Here is a 23971-nt window from a genome sequence, read left to right as displayed (position 1 = left end):
AGAAAACATTCAGCAACGAAAATCAATCAACTATAGCTATATACAATATGGATGAATTTAAAGTTTTGAGGGAGAAAAGTCAGATCCAACAGATTATATATTGTATAAGTGTATTTACATGAAGTTTAAAAGAAGGCAAAACCCAACAAGATATACAGGAATTCATATACGTATAGGTGACAAAATTATATGGTAAACTAAGACAAATACTACCATGCAAATGAGGAGAGCTGTGACCTTCAAGGGTGAGGAGGCGGGCATGAAGGGAGTGCCTCTGGGGGCTGACAAAATTTTCTTTCTTAACGTGAGTGATGTTAATAATTTATTATTCATTTTTGCTACATTTTCTGTATCTGTGTTATACTTCACAATTTAAAATGTTAAAAACAAAAAATTACTCTGAAGTGATTGACTAGATTATTTTATAACTAAAAACTGTGGGTTTGAAAACATTAGGATGGAAACAGCCACAATAAAAGCACCAAAAAAAACCCCATGCATTTATAAAGGGCACTCACAGTGATAATACACAGAACAATTCTATCCCCAAAATTCAGTGTCATAAAATTCTCAAATTTATAAACACAGTAAACCATATAATGTCCCTTGATTAGCTATTTTCTAAACATGAAATTCATTTTTGGAATAATAAAAGCTTATCAAAGTTTATAAATTTCTCCAAAAGGTTTGCATTCTTTATTATCCCAAAAACTTTATAACCTTATATTAAACAGTAGTGTAAGACTTTTTAAATGACATAGCTTGGTATATTATGAGTTACTGGAATACTGGACAACTTAAACAGCCAATAACACAACCGAAAGAATGCTAGTTTTATATAGTTTCTTGTTTTCTTAATTAAAAATTACTGTGAAAATCACTGGTCAGGGCAGTTTAACACCCTTCACTATCTTAGCCCACAAAATTCAAGTAGGTATAGAATTTTTTCATCCAAAGATTAACCTTTCCCAACCTCCAGAGCAACAAGAAAAATACCTGAGATTTTAAAATAGCTTTCTTCTTCTCTATCACTAACTCCAATATCCCCAGTCAGAGGTCTGAGTCAGCCAGGTATGTTCTCATGTTGGTTGGAGGTAGTAAACACAGACATCCATGGTATGCCATGGAATGTAGAGGGAAACCCAGAAGGATGCTTCATCCTGCACCCTTCCAAGCACTGACTCAAGTGTCTCTTCTACTGATGACAAAATGAGCACAATAAAAAGGCACTTACACCTTGGGGTAGTGGAAAAACTGGTCACATCTGTCTCTTATCTCGAGAAAATTTAATTCCAATATGTGTAATTTTGAGGTTTTTCGATTTCATTTTTGTTTTTTGGTGCTGGACGAGAGTACTAGGTTCGTTTCTGATTCTGCCTTTCCCATCTATTAGGTTTCTGGTGGACTCTAGTGCTACAAATTCCACAAACTCATGAACTCCTGAATAAGAAAAGACCTGATCTGAATTTATGCAGAGGAGGGTCAGAGGTCCTGGATCTGCTTCCAAATCTAACTGCTTCATCATCATGGCCAATCTTCATTTTTCCACTTGCAAAACTGAGAAACTAATTTCTTATGAGTGCTTACGAGATACTAAGAAACATTCAACTGTTTAAAGACTAATTAGATATTACAGGTAAAGAAGTATATCCTGACATAACATAATAGAGACATACACTGTACTAGTTTGTTAGTGCTGTGGTAACTAAGTACCAAAAACTGGCTGACTAAACAGAAATTTACTGTCTCACAGTTCTGGAGGCTAGAAGTCCAAAATCAAGGTGCTGCAGGGTTGGTTTCTTCTGAGGGCTATAAAGTATGGCCGATTCTCCCTATGTGTCTTCACACTGTCTTCCATTTATGCATGTGTCTGTGTCCAAATTTCCCCTTTTTATAAAGACACCAGTCATACTGGATTACGATCCACTCTAATAACCTCACTTTAATTTGATTACCTATGTAAAGACCTATCTCCAAACAAGGTCACATTCGGAGATACTGGGGGTTAGAACATCAACATATGAATTTTGGATGGACACAACTCAATGTATAACACAGACATGTAAGTATGCGCGTGTGTGGGTATTACATATACATGTGTATATATATTATGTATATGTATGTATATAGAACCATTCTTATCAATTATCAAGAATTGCACTGTTTTTCATACCATTTTTGAACTGCCTCATACCCCTCTTACTGTGTATTTGAAACGCTCACAGTGTTACACACTTCTACTTCTTTCCTTTCTAGATACATAACACAGATCACACATCCATGCTTCACTGCTAAATAGAGGTGTTTGAAGCCAAGTAGCCTGAAATAAACATTCAAAAGAAGGCATATTTTCCAATGGAGGTAAAGATTATAGTGTAACCAACAGGAATGTGCAAGCTAGCAATAATTTAATTTAGTAGCTGAGCCAAACCATGATAGTCCACTTTGAAAATACGGAAACTTGAGAAAGTGATACTGTTACAATTGTTAACTATGGAATGCAAGGACGTTTCTTTTAAACTTCGAGTTACACAAATCCATTTTGTATATTTACTTTTTAAAAGAAACGTCTATTCAGCACATTTGGGATTTGAGAACTTGAAAATAACTGAATCCTTTTTCCTGGTATGAGCATGTTAACACCAAATGTAAATGCTATTATGAGGGTCCAGTTACCGCAGGATTCTGCCTTCGTGCTGACTTATTTTTATGCATCTCTCAGAAGGAAATACTCATGGTTCAGGGTTCAATGGATGAATGCTTTCACCCTCGTGAACTATAGAAAGTGCTCCCTTTTTAAACTATTAACAAAAGATATAGAACCAGTTTGACTCTTCAAGTGCCTTTGCTCCTTCATTTTTAAAACTTCTGAACAGTTTTTAAAAGATCATGCCTGTTCATAAAGGTTTACCTAAAGCAAATCTGTCTTATCAGGAAAAAAATCAGATGACAGCACTGAGGATTTTTTCTTTTTTCAATTGTGGTCAAAACCACATAACATAAAATTTACCATATTAACCATTCTTAAGTATGCACTACAGTAGTATTAACTATATGCACATTGTTGTGCAACAGACTTCTAGAAGTTTTCCGTCTTGCAAAACTGAAACTCTATATCCACTGAACAACTCCCTTCTTCCCCCTCCTCCCAGCCCTTGGCAAACACCATTCTACTTTCTGTTTCTGAGTCTGACTATTTTAGATACCTCAAGTAAGTGGAATCATGCAGTATTTGTCTTTTTCTGATGGCTTATTTCAGTTTCTGCTTAGCATAATGTTCTCAAGGTTCATCCACATTATAATATATGACAACATTTCCTTCTTCTCAAGGCTAAATTACATTCCATTGTATGTATATATCACATCTTCTTTCTTCATTTATCTATTGACGGACATTTAGGTTACTTCCACCTCTCAGCTACTGTGAACGCTGCTGCAGTGAACATGCGTGTGCAGATAGCTCTTTGAGATGCTGTTTCAATTCTTCTGGATACACACCCAGAAATAGGATTGCTGGATCACGTAATTCCATTTTTAATTTTTCAAGCAAACTTCATACTGTTTCAGGGCAGCTGTACAATTTATATTCCCACCAACAGTGCAGAAGTGTTCCAATTTCTCCTCACCAACGTTTGTTATATTATCTGGTTTTTTGAGAAGGGCTATCCTAACAGGTGTGAGGTGATATCTCATTGTGGTTTTGAATTGCATTTCCCTAATGATTATTCAATGCTGAGCATCTTTTCATATGTTTGTTTGCCATTTGAATATCCTCTTTGAAGAATGTCTATTCAAGTCCTTTGCCCATTTTTAAATTATATTGTTTTTGTTATTGAGCCATAGGAGTTCTTTATATGTTATGCACATTAATTGCTTATCAGATATGGTTTGCAAATACTTTCTTCCTCTCTGTAGGTTGGCTTTTCACTCTGTTGTTTCATTTGCTGCGCAGAAGTTTTTAAGTTTAATGTCACCTCATTTGTCTATTTTTGCTTTTCTTTTTTTTGAGGAAGATTAGCCCTGAGCTAACATCTGCCACCGAGTCTCCTCTTTGTGCTGAGGAAGAATGGCCCTGAGCTAACATCCGTGCCTACCTTCCTCTATTTTATACGTGGGACACCTGTCACAGCATGGCTTGATGAGCGGTGCATAGGTCCACACCAGGGATCCGAACCAGTGAATCCCGGGCCACAGAAGTGGAACGTGCGAACTTAACTGCTGCACCACCAGTCTGGACCCTATTTTTGCTTTTGATGCTTGCGCTTTTCATGTTATAGCCAAGAAACAATGGCCAAATCCAATGTTCTGAAGTTTTTCCCCTGTTTCCTTCTAGGAGTTTTATAGTTTCAGATCTTTTATTTATGTCTTTAATCCATTTTGAGTTAATTTTTGTATATGATGTAAGGTAAGGCTCCAGCTTAATTCTTTTGCATGTGGTTATCCAGGTTTTCTAACAGCATTTGTTGAAGACATTATCCTTTCCCCATTGTGCACCCTTGGCACCTTTGCCAAAGATCATCTGACCATATATGGGAAGGTTTATTTCCAGGTTCTCTATTGTGTTCCATTGGTCTATATGTCTGTCTGTATGCCCGTACCATACTGTCTTGATTACTGTACCTTGGTAATATGCTTTGAAGTCAGGAAGTGTGAGGCCTCAAACTCTGTTATTCTCTCTCGAGATTATTTTCACTGTTCAGGATCCTTTGATATTCCATATGAATTGTAGAATAGTTTTTTTCTATGCAAAAAATGACAGTGATATTTTGACGGAGTTTGCATTGAATCTGTCTATCACTTCGGTAGCACAGACATTTTGACAATATTAAGTCTTCCAACTGATGAACATGATGTCTTTCCATTTATTTGTATCTTCTTTAACTTCTTTCAGCAATATTTTATATTTCTCAATGTGTAAGTCTTTCGCCTCCTTACTTGTTTATTTCTAAGTACTTTATTCTTTTTGATGCTACTATAAATGGGATGTTTTTCTTAATTTTCGTTTTGGCTTCATCATTGTTAACGTACAGAAACACAACTAATTTTGGCATATTGATTTTGTATCCTGCAACCTTGTTGAATTCAATTATTAGTTTTAACAGTTTTTTGGTGGAATCTCTCTATATACAAGATCATGTCATCTACAAACAGAGACAATTTTACTTCAACCTTTCCCACTTGGATGCCTTTTCTTTCTTTTTCTTGTCTGATTGTTCTGGCTATAACTTTCAGTACTATGTTGAATATAAGTGGTAAGAGCGGGCATCCCTGCCTAGTCCCCAATCTTAGAGGAAAAGTTTTCCGTTTTTCACCATTAAGTGATGTTGGCTGTGGGCTTTTCACAAATGGCCTTTATTACATTGAGGTAATTTCCTTCCATTTCCAGTTTGTTAAATGTTCTTATCATGAAAGTATGCTGACTTTGTCAAATGCTCTTTCTGCATCAATTGAGATGATCGTGTAGGTTTTATCCTTCATCTCTTAATGTGATGTATTACAGTGACTGATTTTCATAGGTTGAGACATTCTTGCATTCTAAGAATAAATCAATCCCACTTGGACATGATGTATGATCCTTTTTAATTTGTTGTTAAATTTGGTTTCCTAATATTTTTTTGAGGATTTCTGTATCACTATTCATCAGGGATATTGGTCTGTAGTTTGCTTTTCTTGTAGTATCTTTGATTTTGGCATCAGGACAATGGGGTCCTCATAGAAATGAGTCTGGAAATCATCTCTCCTCAAATTTTCAGAAGAGTTTGGGAAGAACTGCTGTCAACTCTTCTCTAAAGGTTTAGTAACATTCTCCAGTAAAGCCAACTGGATCTGGGCTTTTCTTTGTTGGGAGGTTTTTGATTACTGATTCAATCTCCTTACTAGTTATTGCTCTGTTCAGATTTTTTATTTCTTCAAGACCCAGTGTTGGTAGATTCTATGTTTCTAGAAATTTATCCATTTCTTCTAGTTTATCCAACTTGTTGGAATATTATTGTTCACAGTATCTTTTATGATCCTTTTTATTTCTGTGGCATTACTTGTAATGTTTCTTCATTTCTGATTTTTGTTGTGTTTTTTCTTTGTATAGCTAAAAATTTGTCAATTGTATTGATCTTTTCAAAGAACCAACTTTTATTTCATTGATTTTTCTATTCTCTATTTCATTGATTTCTGCTCTAATATTATTTCCTTCCTTTCACTAACTCTGGGTTTAGTTTGCTCTTCTTTTTCTAGTTCCCTAAGTTTCAAAGTTAGGTTGTTGATTTTAAATCTTTCTTCTTTTTTTAATGTAGGTATTTACCACTATAAACTTCCCTCTTTGTAGTACTTTTGCTGCATCCCATTGTTTTGATATGTTGTATTTTCATTTTCCATGTCTCAAGATATTTTCTAATTTTGCCTCAGTTTTCTTCTTTGATCCACTGATGGTTCAGGTGCGTGTTATTTAATTTACACATATCTATGTATTTTCCAGTTTTCCTTTCGCTACTGATTTCTAGTTTCATTCTACTGTGGTCAGAAAAGATACCTGGTATGACAAGTATCTTCTTAAATTTGTTAAGACTAGTTTTGTGGCCTAACATGAGATCTATCCTAGAGAATGTTCCATATGCATTTGAGAAGAATATGTATTCTGTTATTGAGTGATGTGTTCTGTATACGTCTTTTAGGTCCAATTGGTCTATCATGTTGTTCAAGTCCTCTCTTTCCTTGTTACCTTCTGTCTGGTTGATTTATCCCTTATTGAAAGTGGGGTGTTGAAATCTCCTAATATTATTGTATTACTGTCTATTTCTCCCTTTAATTCTGTCAATATTTGCTTCATATAATTGGGTATTCTGCTGTTAGATGCATATATTTATAATTGTTCTATCTTCCTGGCAAAGTGAGTCTTTTATCATTATACAACGACCTTCTTTGTCTCTTGTGATAGTTTCTGACATAAAGTTTATTTTGTCTGATGTGAGTATGGTCATCCCTGCTCTCTTTTGGTTACCATTTGCACAGAATCTTTCTCCATCCTTTCACTTTCAGCTTGTATATATCCTTATATCTAAAGTGAGTCTCTTGTAGATAGCATACAGTTGGATCATGATTTTTTAATCCATTCAGCCACTCTGTGTCTCTTGATTGGGGAGTTTAAATTGTTTACATTTAAAGTAATTACTGATAGGGAAAGACTTACTACTGCCATTTTGCTAACTGTTTTCTGCATGTCCTGTAGGTATTTTGTCCCTCATTTCCTCTCTTGCTGCCTTCGTTTGTGTTTCATTGATTTTTTTTATAGTGACACGTTCTGATTCTTTTCTCATTTCTTCTACAGGTATTTTCTTTAGCAGAGAGCTTTATCTTTTCATATGCTTTTGTGTTGCTGTACAGTGTCCTTTTGTTTCAACTTGAAGGACTCCCTTTAGCAATTCTTGTGAGGCATATTTAGTGGTGAGGAACTCCCTCGGCTTTTATTTATCCGGGAAGGTCTTTATTTCTCCTTCATTTCTGAAGGACAGTTTTGCTGAATATAGTACTCTTGGTTACAGTTTCTCTTTTTCTTTCAGTACTTTGAATACATCCTTCCACTCCCTTCTGGCCTATAATGTTTCTGCTGAGAAATCTGCTGATAATCTTATGAGAACTCCCTTTTAAATAATGAGTCATTTTTTTTCTTGCTGCTTTCAAGATTTTCTCTATCTTTGACTTTTGACAGGTTGATTATTATAATGTGTCTCAGTGTGGACGTCTTTGGGTTTATCCTAGTTGCAGTCTTTTAAGCTTCTTGAATTTGGATGTCCATTTCCTTCCTTAGATTTGTGATGTTTCCTACCATTATTTCTTCAAACAACCTCTCTGCTTATCTCTCTCTTCTCTACTGGGACTCCTATATTGGGTATATTGGTCTGTTTAATAGTGTCCCATAAGTCCCTTAAGCTTTCTACACTTAATTTTCTTCTTTTCATTTCTCTGATTTGATAATTTCAAATGAATGTCTTCAAGTTCACTGATTCTTTCTTCTGGTTGATCAAGTCTGATATTGAGCCCCTCTAGTGAGTTTTTCAATTCAGTTATTATATTCTTCAGCTCCAGGATTTCTGTTTTATTCTTTTTTCTAGTTTCTATCTCTTTGTTGATATTCTCATTTTGCTCAAGCTTTGTTTCCCTTATTTCATTTACTTGTTTATCTGTGTTTTCCTGAAGCACACTGAAGTTCTTCAAGACAATTATTTTGAATTCTTTGTCAGGTAATTCATAGATCTCCATTTCTTTAGGGTCAATTTCTGAAAATTATTTTGTTCCTTTGATTGGGTCATGTTTCTCTGCTTTTTCATGTGCCTTAATTTTTGTTGTGATTTTTGCATTTAAAAAAACACCCACTTCTCCCAGGCTTTACAGACTAGCTTTGTACAGTGGAAGACTTTGACCAATCAGTCTGGGTAGAGATTCTGGGGGCCTCTCAAATCTTTTATGAGGATGTGACTTCTCTGGGTTAGTCTATGTAATTTTTCAATTAAAGGGAACTGCTGGTTTCTTTTTCATGAGGCTTTAGTCTCTGACTACCTCTGGTGTCTGTCTGCAGTACTGTAGGTTCTCTGGCACTGCCACAGGCTGCTGAGCTATTTTGAGCTCAGTTGCCCCAAGGCAACCAAAGTATGCCAGTTCCCCATTAGTGCTCCAAGTTAGGTGAAATAGAAATCAATCCTTCAAATAGCCCCCCAAAAAGCTGGAATATTAGACCTATGTTCCACTATTCTCTTTCCCTTTCAAGGGAGAAGGAGAACATTGGGCTTTTCCTTCCAATTGCTAGCTTTGCTGGCTTGTGGGAGAGGCTGATGTAGATTAAGTGAAACCATTTTCCTTACCCATTTCAGTGCAGCTGTTCTTGGTTTTGAGTTTGCCTGGGCATTCTCATAACAGCTTTTTGGACTGAAGATTGTTGTTAAGTTGGTATTTTTTGGGGGGAAAGAGGTCTGGGGTTTCCTATTCCACCATCTTGCTGAACACAGGCAGGTTTATTTCCATAATCTTATATTACAGCATACTCAACAGAAACACACACAAGAACACTTACCAAGAATCTACAGCAATGGCTTTTCTTTGATTTAGAACAAAGCATATGAAATATTTTAAACATCCACTTCTCTATCTCCCTTTCTGAATTTTTTTTTTATTTAAAGTATATAAAGATAATGTACTGTACACACTATCTTATACACCATCTCATCTCCACTATACCTCATCTCTGATTCCAGTCAGACCACAGTAAACAGCTCTGTGCAGGTGTCAACCCACTTTGTGTTGACAGTGCTTCATCTCAAGCTTACACAAGATGCACTTCTCACTGCCTGCTCTGAGAGCTTGCTGGATGCCCACAGGGGCCAATAAGTCACACATATGTAACCCAGAAGGGCAAGGTAGACAATCCCCATGGGGCAACCCTCAATCCTCTTCAAAGAGAGACAGAAGCTGACAGACAAATGTTCCTTTTAGTCCTTTAGACAGATGATTTAGGGATGTAATCTCTGGGACTCACCAGAAACAGCAGTTGCCCTCAGAGGTAACCAGGTCAATAATGCCCTCAAAGGTAACCAGCTCATTATATCAGCTTTGCCTTCTTCTTCCCTGTTTAACTTTCCTTCTTCCCTCACCTCTCCCCTTGAAAGTACTTCCCCAATAAACTAGCTGTCACAAGCCCTTATCTTGTGGGACAGAGGTAGGTAACCCAGGCTAAGATGCACATGGAGTAGGGCCTTACTCTATGGGACGATTTTTTCTGTTCTGTGAATAAGTAGAGGTAAGTTTCCACTCTTCTACTAGATTGTTTTCCTCATAAAGCTAAAAGGCCTCATTCACTTGTGCTGTCCCATAACATGACCTCACGATTTTTTTAAACACATACAATGATTTCCCATTGGGTTCTTCAGATGGCCTCACTATTCCCAAATGATTTATGAGACAATTTTCATAAGCTTGAAAGCTAATCACTTATGCAGAACATCCTTCAAATTCAAATCCATTTTTATAATATTTTGTTGCTCGAGCCTAGTTGTTTTGACTTGGTCAAATATAACTTTCCATAGATAATGCATCCCAGATGTCCATTCACTGATAGTAAATATATAGTTGAAGGCAATATTTCTGTTTAGGTAACAGTATGACTGCCAGAAATGTTTTACTAAAATATAGATCCCAGTAAAAAAATAAAAACTCTATAGATCTATGCTAATCTTGGGTTTCCTTTTCCCGTATAAAAAATATTTTAATTTAAGAAAAACATTCCCCCTGGCTTAAAATAAACATATTTTTATATGATTCCTTTTCCAACACTTAAGCTAAACTTATATTTTTCTGGCTCTTTAAATTAAATCATTATAATCAAGCAATTTAAAAGATAAAATCTTACCAAAATATTGACTCTGCTTTGGAACAGCACTTCAAAAGCTCAGAATATAATAAAGGGACCAACTCAAAACATAGATAATACAAGCTTCATTGATCTTCTATACAAGATAAGAGAAATATTGTGTTAGTTCTCAATAATCAACAAGAAACTAAAACAATTCTGAAAATATTTAAAATTTGGACATACAGATGTCTTTTTAATTGAGACTTTAATCTAATGAACATTATTACATTTCCCTGCTATGTTTCTCTAGTGGTTTAAATGATGGATATAAATTGTGGTACATGAAGCTCGACAACTGGACAAATTGGGAGAGGAGAAGGAAAATGTGACAAAAAGATGCCACTCAGGGAAGCATACAATCTCCTTTATTCATCTAACACAGTATCAACACCAACAAGTCTCAACTAGGGTTTAGGCACTGTTATCGCCACTCAGTTACAGTAGAAAACCTGAAATTAGCTAACATATAGCCCACAGAAGACAGGGCACTGGAAACCTGACTGCCAAGATGTCAGAAAGCAGAGCTTATGAGTTAGCTCTCTCATGAGTGCTTGCTCCTCCAGAGCCAAGACTCTCCAACGGTCCTCATTCCACTACTTTCCCCATTTGCTATGAATCTTCATGTATGTGGTACAAATCAAGACAAATTCCTACCAAAACTACTCATGTATGTAGAGCTAAGTCAGCTTCCAACACCACACACCAAGTACTACTGGGCTTGTATACTGGGCTTGTATTTGTATACTGTACAAAAGACTCAGAAAATTGGACCTGGAAGGGATTTTAGCGGCATCTAATCAAAAACTCTGAGAGGTTAAATGACTTGTCCAAGGCAACAGTGTCAGTGGCAAGACTGGGTCATGAACTCAAGTCACCTGACTCCTGGTCACCCATTCTGCTAGGAGTGGCTTACTTCCCTCTAACACAAAATACCTCAATGAGTATCCTGGTACAATGAGAAAACTAACATAAAAGACCACTCCTTTTAAGAAAGGATTAGTATCTGAGATGCTTTAAGATCATATTTAAACAAGTACCTGGAGATGTATTATTGTAAGAACAAGATAATTCAGCTTCTGCAACTAAATAAATTGAAAAATTATACTAACTTTGATAAATTTCAATGTATAAAACTAATCCAGATCAGACACAGATATAAATTATTCAACAGTAGCCTCACTTGAATTAACTTTTGCATATCCTCATTCAAAGCTCCACACTAATGTCCCATTGCTAAGAGTACAACATTTTACACAGCCCCTAGACTGAGGGTGAAGACAGACCACTTTGCATGTGGAGAATTACTCTGCCTTGCTTATGTAAGGCAGAACTGTTTGGTGTTTCTAGGTCAACCACATGTCCTAGCTTCAAAGTTCCATTCCATGAGGTCAATGCCAGGTCCACCAGGCCAAAATGGGACAGAGGTTCTAATCCAGACCCATCATGGGTCATTTATTCTCTAAACATAGCATGGCTACTTTCATAGCACTAGGCTAGATGTTGGAGAGGAACAGGAGATGAATTTGAAACATACAGACCATTTACAAGGGATCAACTGTGAGTCAACTTTACAAACATTACCATATAATCTTCACAATAACCTGAGAAAAGAGGCATTATTAGCTCCATTTGACAAAGAAGGAAACTGAGAAAACTTAACCTAAGCTAGTAGAAGGCAGAGCTTTGGAGCATTCTCCCTCGGAATTCTGACCCAGCTCTGTGCCTACCACCACACTCCTCTGCATTTCAGCAGGGACCCGGGGAGCACTGTAACCTATTCTGGAGCACACTTCATCCTCCTGGGCTCAGATCTGACCTGTCACCACACTACACAAGAGTGTAGACTCCACAACAAACCTCAGAGGAAAACTACAATCTAGATCCACTCGGAATTCCAAAAAGAAACAAGGGCCCCAAGTTTAAAGGGTTTACAGACTTTTTGTCTGTAAAATGCAAATCTCAACAGCATCTCTATCTCACAGGTTGTTGCATGAGAGGCTGACAAGACTGAACAGACATAAAACATCAAGAACAATGTCTCACACACAGTAAGTGCTTAAAGTCAGCTGCTGCTTTTAAAATCACCACCATTCTTCAGTAACCATATTTCTCAATTTTTTTCCTTAGAATAAAGTTCCAAAGGAGAATAAAGTTACACAATCATGTTCACAATAAGGTGGTCTATACCACATTTTACTATATTAGGTTAAAATGCTGAGGATAAAACAGTAGTTAATGCTACAATAGCAGCTACATAAACTCTGTCCAAATGGTCAAGGACGATATTTCAAGGTAGAAAAATAAAAATAGCTGTTAGGATGGGGACATCACTGATGATTATTTTTCTTTTTAAAATTTCTCTTCACATAGCTTTTTAAATTTCTATAGTAAAAAATGTGTGATTTTAAGTTATTTCATAATATATTAAATAGGTGTCTATTACATGTAAGTTAACAGGAGTTTGTAAGGAAATTAAATGCACTCTGAGCCTACTGTGCAACAAGATACTATATCCCCTCCACAGGAATATATAGGTTTGTGTTCTTCCTTCAAGTCCCTTACAACAAGCCACTATAAACAACATCATGCCAGTTATAAATTATGCTCCTAGACTAGAATGCTTCAAGATGGTTCAAGAACATGGAGAAAGCACTAGCTTCAAGGGTAAAAGGAATCAAAGAAACAAAAGGATCTGAATCGTCTTAACTTTGATCATCATCCTCTAACTACCTCATGATGTTTCTCAAAGTGTGGTCCTGGGACCACCTACATTAGACTCACATGAGATTCTTTTCAAAATGCAGATTCCTACCACCACTACGACTCTCGAACCTACAGAATCGGAATCTCTGAGAGAGGCCCAGAGTTTGCTTTTTTGCACAATCTCTTCAGGTGATTTTTACGCACACAAATTTTAAGAACTATTGAGCCACAGACATGCTAATCAGGTAAGATAAACATCATTCAAACTTTTCAGTGAAAGAAACAAACAGAACTCTAACTCTGGATTGCTAACTCAATTACTTCCTAATTTCTCACAACCACGAGCTCAAACAAGCCAGGTTGTAGGATCATAGGCACAAGCAGCAGATATCCTGCGGATCTGTTGTCTCTTCTGCTTAACCTGTGAGTCTTTCTAGAAAATAATTTTGCAAACTTTATCAAAAGCCTTAAAATGTCCATGCTTTTTGCCTCAAAAATTTCACTAGTAAGAATTTTTCCTATAAGAAAAGTCAAGGATGTATGAAGCGTTTTTAGGCAAAAGTGTTTGGGGCAGTAGTAGTAATATTCCTCATCCGTCATTTCTTGACTGTGTGCACTGGATTCGGCACTGTTGGGTGCTTTATATACGGTATTTCTAACCCTCACAACCTAGAAGATACTTTTATCTCCATTTTAGAGATGAGAAGACGGAGGTTCAGAGAACTTATTCCTTACCCCAGGCCACACAACCAATTGATAGAGGCAGGACCTGAATCTTGGGCAGTTTGAGTAGAAACATTAGGTTCTTCCCACTACCTGGCCACCTAAAAACATTATGAAATGTCATGAAGTGTAAGCAAAGTATGATATGTCGAGGGAATATTTTATAGCCATTTAAAAACGTGTTCTTTAAGAATCTTTAATGAACTGAAAAATATCCATGATACAACATTAAGTGAAAAAGAAGTGAAGTGTGATCCTAGTTCAGAATTTAGGGGACCCAAGTCACACAAGAGTAAGCATCCCCAAAGCCTTACACAGTATCTAACACATGGTAGGAACTCAATATCCGTTGCAAAAATAAATTACGTATGGGCAAAATTTTTAAGGATCAGCAAAAAAACCCAAAATATTATCAGTGGTTATTGCTGGATTCTGGACTTAGAGATGACTTTCGGTTTTTCTTTTTTTACACCAGTTTTTACTTTCAAGTATTCTATAATAAGTTTGTATTACTTTCATAATTAGGAAAGAAAACAGCAATGGCTAATTTTCAAATCCAATCATTTAAGCTTCTTCCTATACAAGAGATGTAGTTAAGCTCCAGATCAACTCAATATGCAGACTAACACATGGTTTATCTTATTCACTGTAACAGAGAAATGACTTTATAGCTAGAAAGTGAGCATTATCCTTTCTATATGCCAACATCATAAATGGTAACAGGATTTAATACCTGTTACAAACATAAATGTTTTCATCACCTACAGTTATTAGTAGCTTAGTAGGTAGGAAATGGATTTATAAATGTATAGCATCCACAAAATGCTTCTATTAATGGTGTGTGCATTTTGGATAATGCCGTAAAGGCTAGCACCACACAGATTAAAAATCAACTGTGGTGGCTTTTGCAGCATAACAACGGTTTCTTGCCAAGCTCATCCCCCCACACTGCAAAAACCGTTATCAATTAGCACCAAAATTGTGCCTCATCCCGGGTAGTTTATTAAGCATTTTTTATTTTTATTTATTTATTTTTTTTGAGGAAGATTAGCCCTGAGCTAACTACTGCCAGTCCTCCTCTTTTTGCTGAGGAGAGCTGGCCCTGAGCTAACATTGTGCCCATCTTCCTCTACTTTATATGTGGGACGCCCACCACAGCATGGCGTGCCAAGCGGTGCCATGTCCTCACCCAGGATCTGAACTGGCGAACCCTGGGCCGCCGAGAAGCGGAATATGCACACTTAACCACTGTGCCACTGGGCCGGCCCCTTAAGCATTTTTTAAAAAGGAATCTGTATGGTCACTATTATCCCATGTATTTTTTAAGAACTAAATTTTGAAATAAACAGAATAAACCAAGGATGAGACAACTGGTATATTTTATTAGCTCATCATTCTGTACAATCTCAAACAGCAAAACATGGCAAAAATCTGATGATAATCTTACTATCAAACTGCCTCCAAAATGACCTCATCTTCTGAACAGATTCTGGCTTTCTTGGCCAGATTATACTGCAATGACCAATCTACGAAAAGCCAAAAGGGCAGAGGAATGAACTACATTGAACCTGCCGATTCTAAAAGCAATTTGAGATGGGTGGTGGGCAGGAAGGAAGAGAGAGAAAGCATATCTTGGAGTAATATAAGGTAAAATGGACATTTGTATTCCGTTGTGTAATTTTCAATTTAAAAAAGCACTTGGCGGGGCCGGCCCGTGCCAGAGTGGTTAAGTTCGTGCACTCCACTTCAGTGGCCTGGGGGTCACAGGTTCGGATCCCGGGCGCAGACCTAGCACGGCTCATCAAGCCACACTGTGGCGGCGTCCCACATAAAACAGAGGAAGACGGGCGGCAGATGCTAGCTCAGGGCCTCTCTTCCTCGCAAAAAAAAAAAAGGGCATTTGACATGGTGAAAACAGTGGAGGAAAAAAAAGATAGAGTACTCAGTGGCCCTAGGTCCTGCTTGTAAAAGGAGTAAGAAGTAACAAGATGAGAACAGTTTCACATGATCAAAGGTATCTCCTCATTGGAATTTAGGTTTATTCCTGGATTATGCCAAGAAAGAAATTCCATCTACAAATAACATTACCAAATAATCTAGATTTCTAGGGATTATCAATGCATGCCCAAATCTCCAATACAGGTAGGCTTTTGCCTCAATTACAGCTTGGAATTTCTGTCACAGCGCCCTCGGCTCCACCCATTGTGGGGAAGTTACGGGCTGGATCTCTCAGTGTCCATTCAGGCCCCCTTCTTCCTTGCCACTTCTACTAGAGAGGGTGGAAAAGCAGTTAAGTTCCCAGAATCTCTTGTAGCAAAGAACAGCCAAAGAAATACAAACGGAAGTTCCAGCACAGAGAATTCCTTGTCACATAAAAAGGCAAAATCTTGACTGGAAAACAATTTTTGTTCTCCTCCCTTTTCCCTGCACAGACCACTGATGTACCTCAAGGCACAGCCACAGCCAGACTAGGACAATGAGGCCAAAAGCCGGAGCCTAAGGATGGCAGAGGCAAGGAGGGAAGTCGCTGGGCTCCTTAAGGCCCCCTCAGCAGCTACTGGGGCCTGGACCTCTTAGCCCCAGATTTTTTGTTGGGTGAGAAAAATATACCCCCAGCTTGTTTAAGCCACTTTATGTTGGGATTTCTGTTAGTCGCAGCCAAATACATTCCTGCCTGTTAAAATCATTGATGTGGCATTCCTTTCTGTGTTTTAACTTATCAATGATCAACTTAACCAAAACCCCACAAGTCTTCACAGAGATAAGATTTACCGAGCGTGTGCACACTTTCTGAGAGGGCTTATTCCATGCCCCCGAGCACAGCCTGTAATGTCCATCTCATTTCCTCCTCACAGGACTCTACGAGAGGCAAAGTCAGGACTCTAATCCATCCAGTCTGATGGCAGTTCCTGAGCTCTTTAAAGCTGTCAAGCTATCCAACCTCTGAGGGATTTTTTCATTGAGTTTGTAAAGCAATCTTAACGTTCAGTTATGCTCTCTGGCTCAACTACAACCGTCCTAACAAACTTTCTGACTGGAGGAAGACTTTCACTAAAAAGTAAATCACCCCCTTCCCCTAAAAGACACACTCACATGCAGTTTTTAAAAAAAAGTGGCAAGCACTTGCTTCCTAGTGTTTTGGAATCACATGGCACAGCGCTGCCACGGCACGAAGGGTTACTCAGCACCACGTGCCTGGCGCTGGGCGAAGTGTTTTACACGCATCGTCCCATTCAGCACTCGCAACATCCCCAGAAGACTGCACTGCCATTGTCCCTATTTCACAAGTGAGCAAACAGAACGTTCGCCCAGGCACAGCATTTGCTTTGAAAACGTCTCTTTCTAGACACCCATGAATGACAAGTTCAGGGCAACATAAAACTAGAAGGGAGATTAAATGATTTTGCTGCCAGTCTTTAGGAAAAATATCAGAAGTGACTGGCTCAGGACCGTTCAAAGAACGAAACACATTCAAGGCAAGAACAATTATAATTAAGAGGATATAAACCCCTCTCATCCTGAGCAAAATCTAGAATTCCACACTCCTGTCTAATGTAGTTTTACTCGGTCTGTACTCACTCACCTTTACAAGGAGCTGATATACTCGGCACACTGTGAGCTACCAGGTGGGCCAATAATAATCTTTAGATAGCTGTGAATATTCATTTATCATAAGACCATCTAATTCATTTTCCAATATACTTGATTTTCATTTTCAATATAAGAATGTGCATTTTATGAACTACGGTTTACGACGAATATGGTTATTAATTTATTCAGCACTTCCTATGTGGCCAGCACTGTGATGTTTCACATACATCTTTTTTCTCTTAATCGTCACAACCACCTAAGGTTGCAGGCACTATTATTAACACCCCCTTTTAGAAATGGGGCTGCAGGTGACACACTTTCCCAAGCTCCCTATTAAAAGCTAACACATCCAAGTCTGCCCAGAGCCCTGTGCCTTTAACCACTAAGCTTCATAAAGTTATTTGACTGGTTCTTTATTAGCCTTAACCAAGCATTAACTAGAAAACTACATTAAGCTTAGCTCTCATTTATCTTCACTTCCATTACTCTCCCATTTTCATATATTTTTGCTTCCTATTTCTCCCTGCTCCCACAAAAACATCTAAAAAATTATCTATTCACCAAATCATAAGACAATCTTTACTAAAGTTTGCTGAATTAAAGAAATAACATAATTGCTGCTCTTATTTTAATCAATGACGTGTGATAACCTAGTTTCGTGGTTAGTTCTGCTACTCAAGCAAGCAGCAGCAAATGACCCCCATTGTGCCTATCATTGTAAAAACGCAACATGGTTTTTAAATCTTTAACAGCAATATCCTAAAAGCCCACCAGATGTCAAACTCGGTTCCTGACAATAGGCCATTTCTCCCCATGAAATATTTCCTCCTTTCTATGATGAAACACGAGGGATTCAGAACTTTGAAAATGCCTATGCTTCTAAATTTTATGTATGAATTTTTAATTGTATGACACACATACATGTTTTTCAACATAAAAAGAAAAGTCTAACAGTAAGACGTAAAACAACCAAAAAAGAAAGTATAAATATACAAATTCCACATTTGCCTCTCACAACTCTGGCAAACACCAAGACTGTATTTCTAACTCTTTTGACCCATTTATTTCCCTCTTTCTCCGTGACTTTCCTCTATACCACTCTCCTCCCTCTTTACATACCATAAATCATATTTCATTGACTTAAATGAATCAACAGTATTATCTCACATGAAGCACGAAATCTAAATTTTGAAGATCAGTATTAAATAAATTAAAAACTATTTTTCTTTATCATTAAACAATGCTGTCCATGGCATCCATTCCAATGCTGACCATACTCATCAAAAACCTAAACTTGAAAATAAATTCCCATTTAAAAAACCGCTGACCTATAAAATCAATAATCTTCATTTAGATTTGAACAAAACCGTCAAATGCTACGTGACTGTTCTAAAGTAGTTATTAGACAAAAATAAAAACTAGTGATTTCCCCCTACATTTTTGGCCTGGTGGTTTTCATGCGTATCAATTCTTTGGGTATTTAATGATCATCCAAGAATGGTATTTCATTTCTTTGACCACTACCCTACTGCCCATATTTCAACCTCACTGAATTTTTGGTCCATTGCGTAAAAGAATTTCTCTACTAATAAAAATACAACCCATTAAAGATTAACTTGCCCCCAGGACAGTCTCTCTGGAAAGAAATTCCAAGCATTATAAACACCAATCTGCACCATGCAGACTTAAAAGCAGATAATTTTATTTATCCTGATTTAAATTGGAAACCTGCACATATTTTAAGGCGATTGTAAAAAGAAAAATGGCAAATCCAAATTCACAATAATCAGAAACCCAACCAGGCAAATACAGACTTTACTTACTTGGCACTTTTCAAATGAAAAAATTTCCACCCAAGAATATCTGACAATAATAGAATATTTGTTGATTTACCAAACTTCCTACCTTGGTCTCTATCTATTTTCCTTCTGTAATTACGAAACTGCAAAATTCTTTTGTTCCTGAAATATTTAAGTATATACTATATGTCAGAAATGGTGATAGGCACAGGAAATCTTTTGAACCCATGCTGTAATATTTATTATTAATAATAATAAAAGCAACTGATATATATATTAAGCCCTTATAATTTACCAAACAGTGTGGCAAGTTTTAGATTATTAGGCATTCTCGCTTTTAATTTCTCACAAAACTCTAGCGTCCCAAGGTCCCACAGGGATTTGAACCTGGGTCTGAGTGATTCCAGTGCCCACACTTGCTATAACCACCTGGTATAAAGCAATGAGGCACATGATTATGTTTGGTTCAGAAAATTAGTCTTCCTCCTTCAGACACGGTGGTTCTACATGATGCGACACCAGGAAATACGCATCACAAAACGCCTTGGTACACTGTGCTCTGGGTGCTACTGTCAAACGTGTTCCAACTTCACTTTCTTAGAAGGCATAATTCACTTACTGGTGATTTTGGAAAGTTAATCTAACCACTATGTTCAATCACTAAAGAATTCTTTGGGGTTGGATGTGAATATTTCATGATATACAGGTTGTTGAAGAAATGTTAACTCTGTCAAGGCTTTCTGTGAAAGAAACTTTACCACTGCTAAGCAATGTGAAACCACCTCATGTCAGAATATCACACCTCCAAAGGGGAGAGCCTTCAAATTTAAAAAGGCCCCACTCATATTTCATTTTATTCTAAATGAAAATGAATTAATTCAAAAAAGAAATCCACCTCTAAAGCTCAGGTTATGCATGAGGGCTTCCTAGAAGCCAACGTCACTGTCGTCACTGGATGTGCACGGGTCTAACAGGTAAGGGAGACGCAGTGCTAGAAGATCCATCTTTCGCATCACTCCAAACCCACCTAGAAAACAAACTGGAAATCTGTTGAAAGGACGGGTCTGTGCTCTATCAGTTCAATCCAAACAATCTCACGACAATATTTTTGTGAGTAAATTGAATATTTTGTTTAATAATCAGAAATCAGGCAAAAAGAACCATAGAACAAATGAAACAACCAAAATGGGTTCCTGAAATGCAACTGGGGCTGTAATTCCCAAATCCACTTTGCATATTCTCACTTGGACAGTTTATCAACGAAGTGACTCTCCAGAAAGTTAAGTAATATAAGGGGGAAAAAAGGCAGAGGGACAGAAACATGACAAGCACTGGGGATGTTTATCAATAAAAATAAGCAACAAGGGAGATGAGTTTGAGGCTCATCCAAAAACGCCTGCCAAACACTCCTGCTATTTGTTTCCAGCAAGTTATTGTTTTGGAAAACATGTTGTTCTCTCTTAAAATAACCTGTTTAATTGTTCTAAAAAGCCACTGCAGTTCCACAGAGGCCTAAACAGCTCCCACACTGTGATGCATCGACTGATAAAGTCAAAGTAAGTTATGCTTAAAGCCACAAAAGAAAGTTCGAAAGCTCCAATCCTCCCTTGATATAAGGACACTAGCTACTGAATGAATCCACCACGGTGCCCTTAGTGAAATCAATGCCCGGTCCTCTACAGTATTTTAAGAATGACAGTCATTCAAACTACCTTATTTCTTTGGATGAAGGAAATGAGCCACATTGGTGGTTCAAGGTAGGCTAGTAATTAGCATTTTTAAGAAAGGTCAGAATGACCTTGGACATTTTAACATTCTGAGAGCTCCAATCATCTCATTAACAATCAGAATTTGTTTCCACTCGGATCTGGTTAAAGCCGTTATGCCTTGGAAAGTCCCAGAGAAACGAGAGAGTTAAAAAAAAAAAAAAGTCCCAAGTTGTGAAAGACAAAGTCAGACATCCATAGTACAGGAAGATTTTTATGAACTGAGTGTAACTCAAGATGTGTTTTATAAGCCTGTTAGGAGATGAACACACACTGTCCTCCAACCCAGCAGCACTGCCCTGACACAATCCCCACGCTTTGGCTGCTCACCCCCGTCCTGGCCCCTCTTAACGCCCGCGTGGAGGGTGGGGGGGCGGGAACTCCTGTCTTAAGCCATGACATCTGCAGAGCGTTTCCCAATAGCGAGACAAGGCCCCTCAGCTGGAGGAAGTGGATACTGACACGAGCAGAGAGGGACAGAGCTAGAACTCAGGGCTGCCAGGCAGTGGGAAGAGAGTCACGCATACTTTGTGCGGTCCCAGTGGCTCCGGATGGCACAGCCCAGGTGTCCGGACAAAAGTTGACATCTCCGAAGTCCAGAACGCAACTTGGGCGCGCCCGTACAAACTCGGCCTTCGGCTTCCCTGAAGAGGGTCAAGTCAGCACGGGGCTCCCGGTGCCTGTAGACCTGGGAGGCGTGGAAGGGTGGGGAGCCCCGCGAGGGCTCCACTCCCTGGGTGTCCTCCGGCCCCGCGGGGGAGGGGACCGGGGAACTACGTCGGCTGTGGCCCGGAGTGGCGGGCGCTGGGGCAGGGAGGAGCGGGGGGCTCGGGCGGGGATCCGAAAACGCGGGGGGATGCCTACCTTGTAACATGGCCTCGAGTTTCTTCCTGTCCACGCGGAAGCGCTCCTCGCTCCACTCGGGGCTGTGCAGGGGCGCCCCGGCCACCAGGTCGTCCTCGGAGCCGGGCACGGGCGAGTCGGTGCTGCGCTCGCTGTTGGAGCCCGGGTCCGACTGCGCCGCCAGGTAGCCGGGCTCGCCCTGGGCGGCCATGGTGGGCGCGCGGCGCTCGGGCTCCGGCCGCTCTGCCTGCGCCGCCGCCTCCGCTCGCCCGCCGGGCTCGACTGGCTCCCCGGGCCGCGGCGCTAGCTCGTCCCCACGCAGCCGCCGACGCCGCCGCCAAAGCCGCCGCCACGGAGCCCCCGACGCATCCCAGCCCCGGGCGCCGCCCCCGCCGCCGGCCGCCCCGGCTCCCGGCCCCGGTCCCGGGCCAGTGGCTGCGCCGCCCCCCGGCAGCAGCGCCAGCGCGGACTGAGCGCGCCGCGCCGCCCGCGCCTCCATCCGCAGGGCTCCGGCGCCCCCTCCCCGCCCGCCGCCCGGCCGCCGCGCGCTCATTGGCCCGGCCGGCCCACGGGAGCCTCGGCGGGCGGGCGGCCCCTGGCGCTGGCACACTCGCGCGCGCACACTCACCACGTACACACTGCCGCTCCTTTGCACTTACACGGGTAAACCTTGTCCCGCACGCATCTTCTCAGAGTTCTTCAAACACACGCTCGCCATGTTCAAGCACAGCACCCTCCCGAACGCGCAAGAAGTGCACGCACAATCCCCTTCTATTTCCATACACACGCTACCCCCTAAAACTCAGCCCCAGTCGGTCCCAAAAGTTGGAAACGGGACGGAGAAGAAAAGAGAAGGCTTGCGGAAGAAACAGTATCCACCTCTCTCAGGCATCACTGCGGTCATCGCTTACAAGCACTTCATTCCTCCACTAAAGGTTCAAACCAGACTGTTCCCCTCATCCCAGCCAAGCGGCCAGCTGCGCGAGGGGGGGGACAAGAGGCTTACTCTTTTTATTGTGAGGGAAGGGATTTTTTTTTCTTAAATGAGGTGAGAACGGAGTCATTTTGTGTGTGATTCTCAAGGAATAGATTCAGCTGACTTTAAAAAAAAAAAAAGGAGGGGCGGACAGAGGCTCTGAGGTTGCAGTGTTGGTTAGCTGGATCCAGTGGGCAGCTGAGAGAGGGCTGGCTTGTCAGGGACTGAGGGCTCTTCTCTGTTCTCAAGGTTAGTCTCTCATAGATGACCAGCAAATGAACCTGTGATCCTACCTGCCCGGGGCCAGCCCACCCACTGCCACTCTCAAACCTGGACTTCAGGCACCAGGGAAGAAGAAACTGGCTTGCACTAGGAATGCCTTGGAACTCTATTTTCCCGGTTCACACTGATTCATACCCTCTTTTGTTTTGTAACCAAAAGCAGAAAGATTTTTTTTACTTTTTCTTTGCAGGGGTGGGGGGTGAGATAGCAGTTTGTCACTCTGCCACAGAGGGAGTCTTACTGGCTCGCAAGGGGCAAGCCTATCATTGGCGTGGACCCTGGATAATTCTGTACCATGCTTAAGGTTAATAAAAATTCTTATAGGTTCAGTTGCCTAGGTAACAAGAACTGACTGTGCTGGGTATTGTTGGGTAACAGATGGGGAAACTGGGACTGTGGGAAGTCAAGTGACATGACTAAGGTCACCCAGCAGCAGATAATGGAGCCAAGAATCGAACCCAGGTCTGTGTATCTGACACACAACACCACAAAACCCTGCTTTGTTGACTCTTGCTCAGAGTCGCCTCCTGAAGACCCGGAAGCAGAGGAACAGCTTAATTGCTTCCATCACTACCATGTGTTCCTTTTCTGAACGTATTAATTACTGTGCAAAGCACTAATTTAGCACCAAAATAGGTTATCAAGGAGCCTTCCATCAGGGATGTTTACCGTCTTTTTCTGTCAGCAAATATTTTGGGGGAGCCCATTATGTGCTGGGCACTATGTTAAGCCCAAAAACTAAATACCAAAACCAAATACCACCCCTAGGCTCCTGGAGCTGACATTCTAGTGAGAAAGATAGAATGGTGACCAAAAATAAATAAATAAATCACTCAGACAAAAATATAAAATTGCACCTGCATTAAGCATTATGAATAAGAGACTCAAGATG

At 39.8% G+C, this 23971-nt stretch overlaps 1 protein-coding gene across 4 annotated transcripts in view; it reads right to left on the bottom strand.

Moving 5' to 3' along the window:
• BICC1 (BicC family RNA binding protein 1) overlaps positions 1 to 22312 on the bottom strand; it is a 266296-nt gene extending 243984 nt beyond the window's left edge. For 2 of the 4 annotated variants that reach the window (XM_044755187.2, XM_044755200.2), the window contains exon 1: positions 21843 to 22310. In XM_044755187.2, coding sequence (XP_044611122.1) covers positions 21843 to 22032 — 190 coding nt within the window. In that variant the 5' untranslated portion in view covers positions 22033 to 22310. Of the gene's footprint in view, positions 1 to 21842 lie in introns of all 4 variants that reach the window. The other 2 variants (XM_070488055.1, XM_044755191.2) reach the window with 2 other exon arrangements.
• Between the last annotated feature and the right edge of the window lie 1659 nt (positions 22313 to 23971).

The sequence above is a fragment of the Equus asinus genome, chromosome 2 (genome assembly GCF_041296235.1).
Source record: "Equus asinus isolate D_3611 breed Donkey chromosome 2, EquAss-T2T_v2, whole genome shotgun sequence".
Lineage (NCBI taxonomy): Eukaryota > Metazoa > Chordata > Mammalia > Perissodactyla > Equidae > Equus > Equus asinus.
The sequence above is the reverse complement of the archived record's forward strand: the minus strand, read 5'-3'. Positions and strand labels throughout refer to the sequence as shown.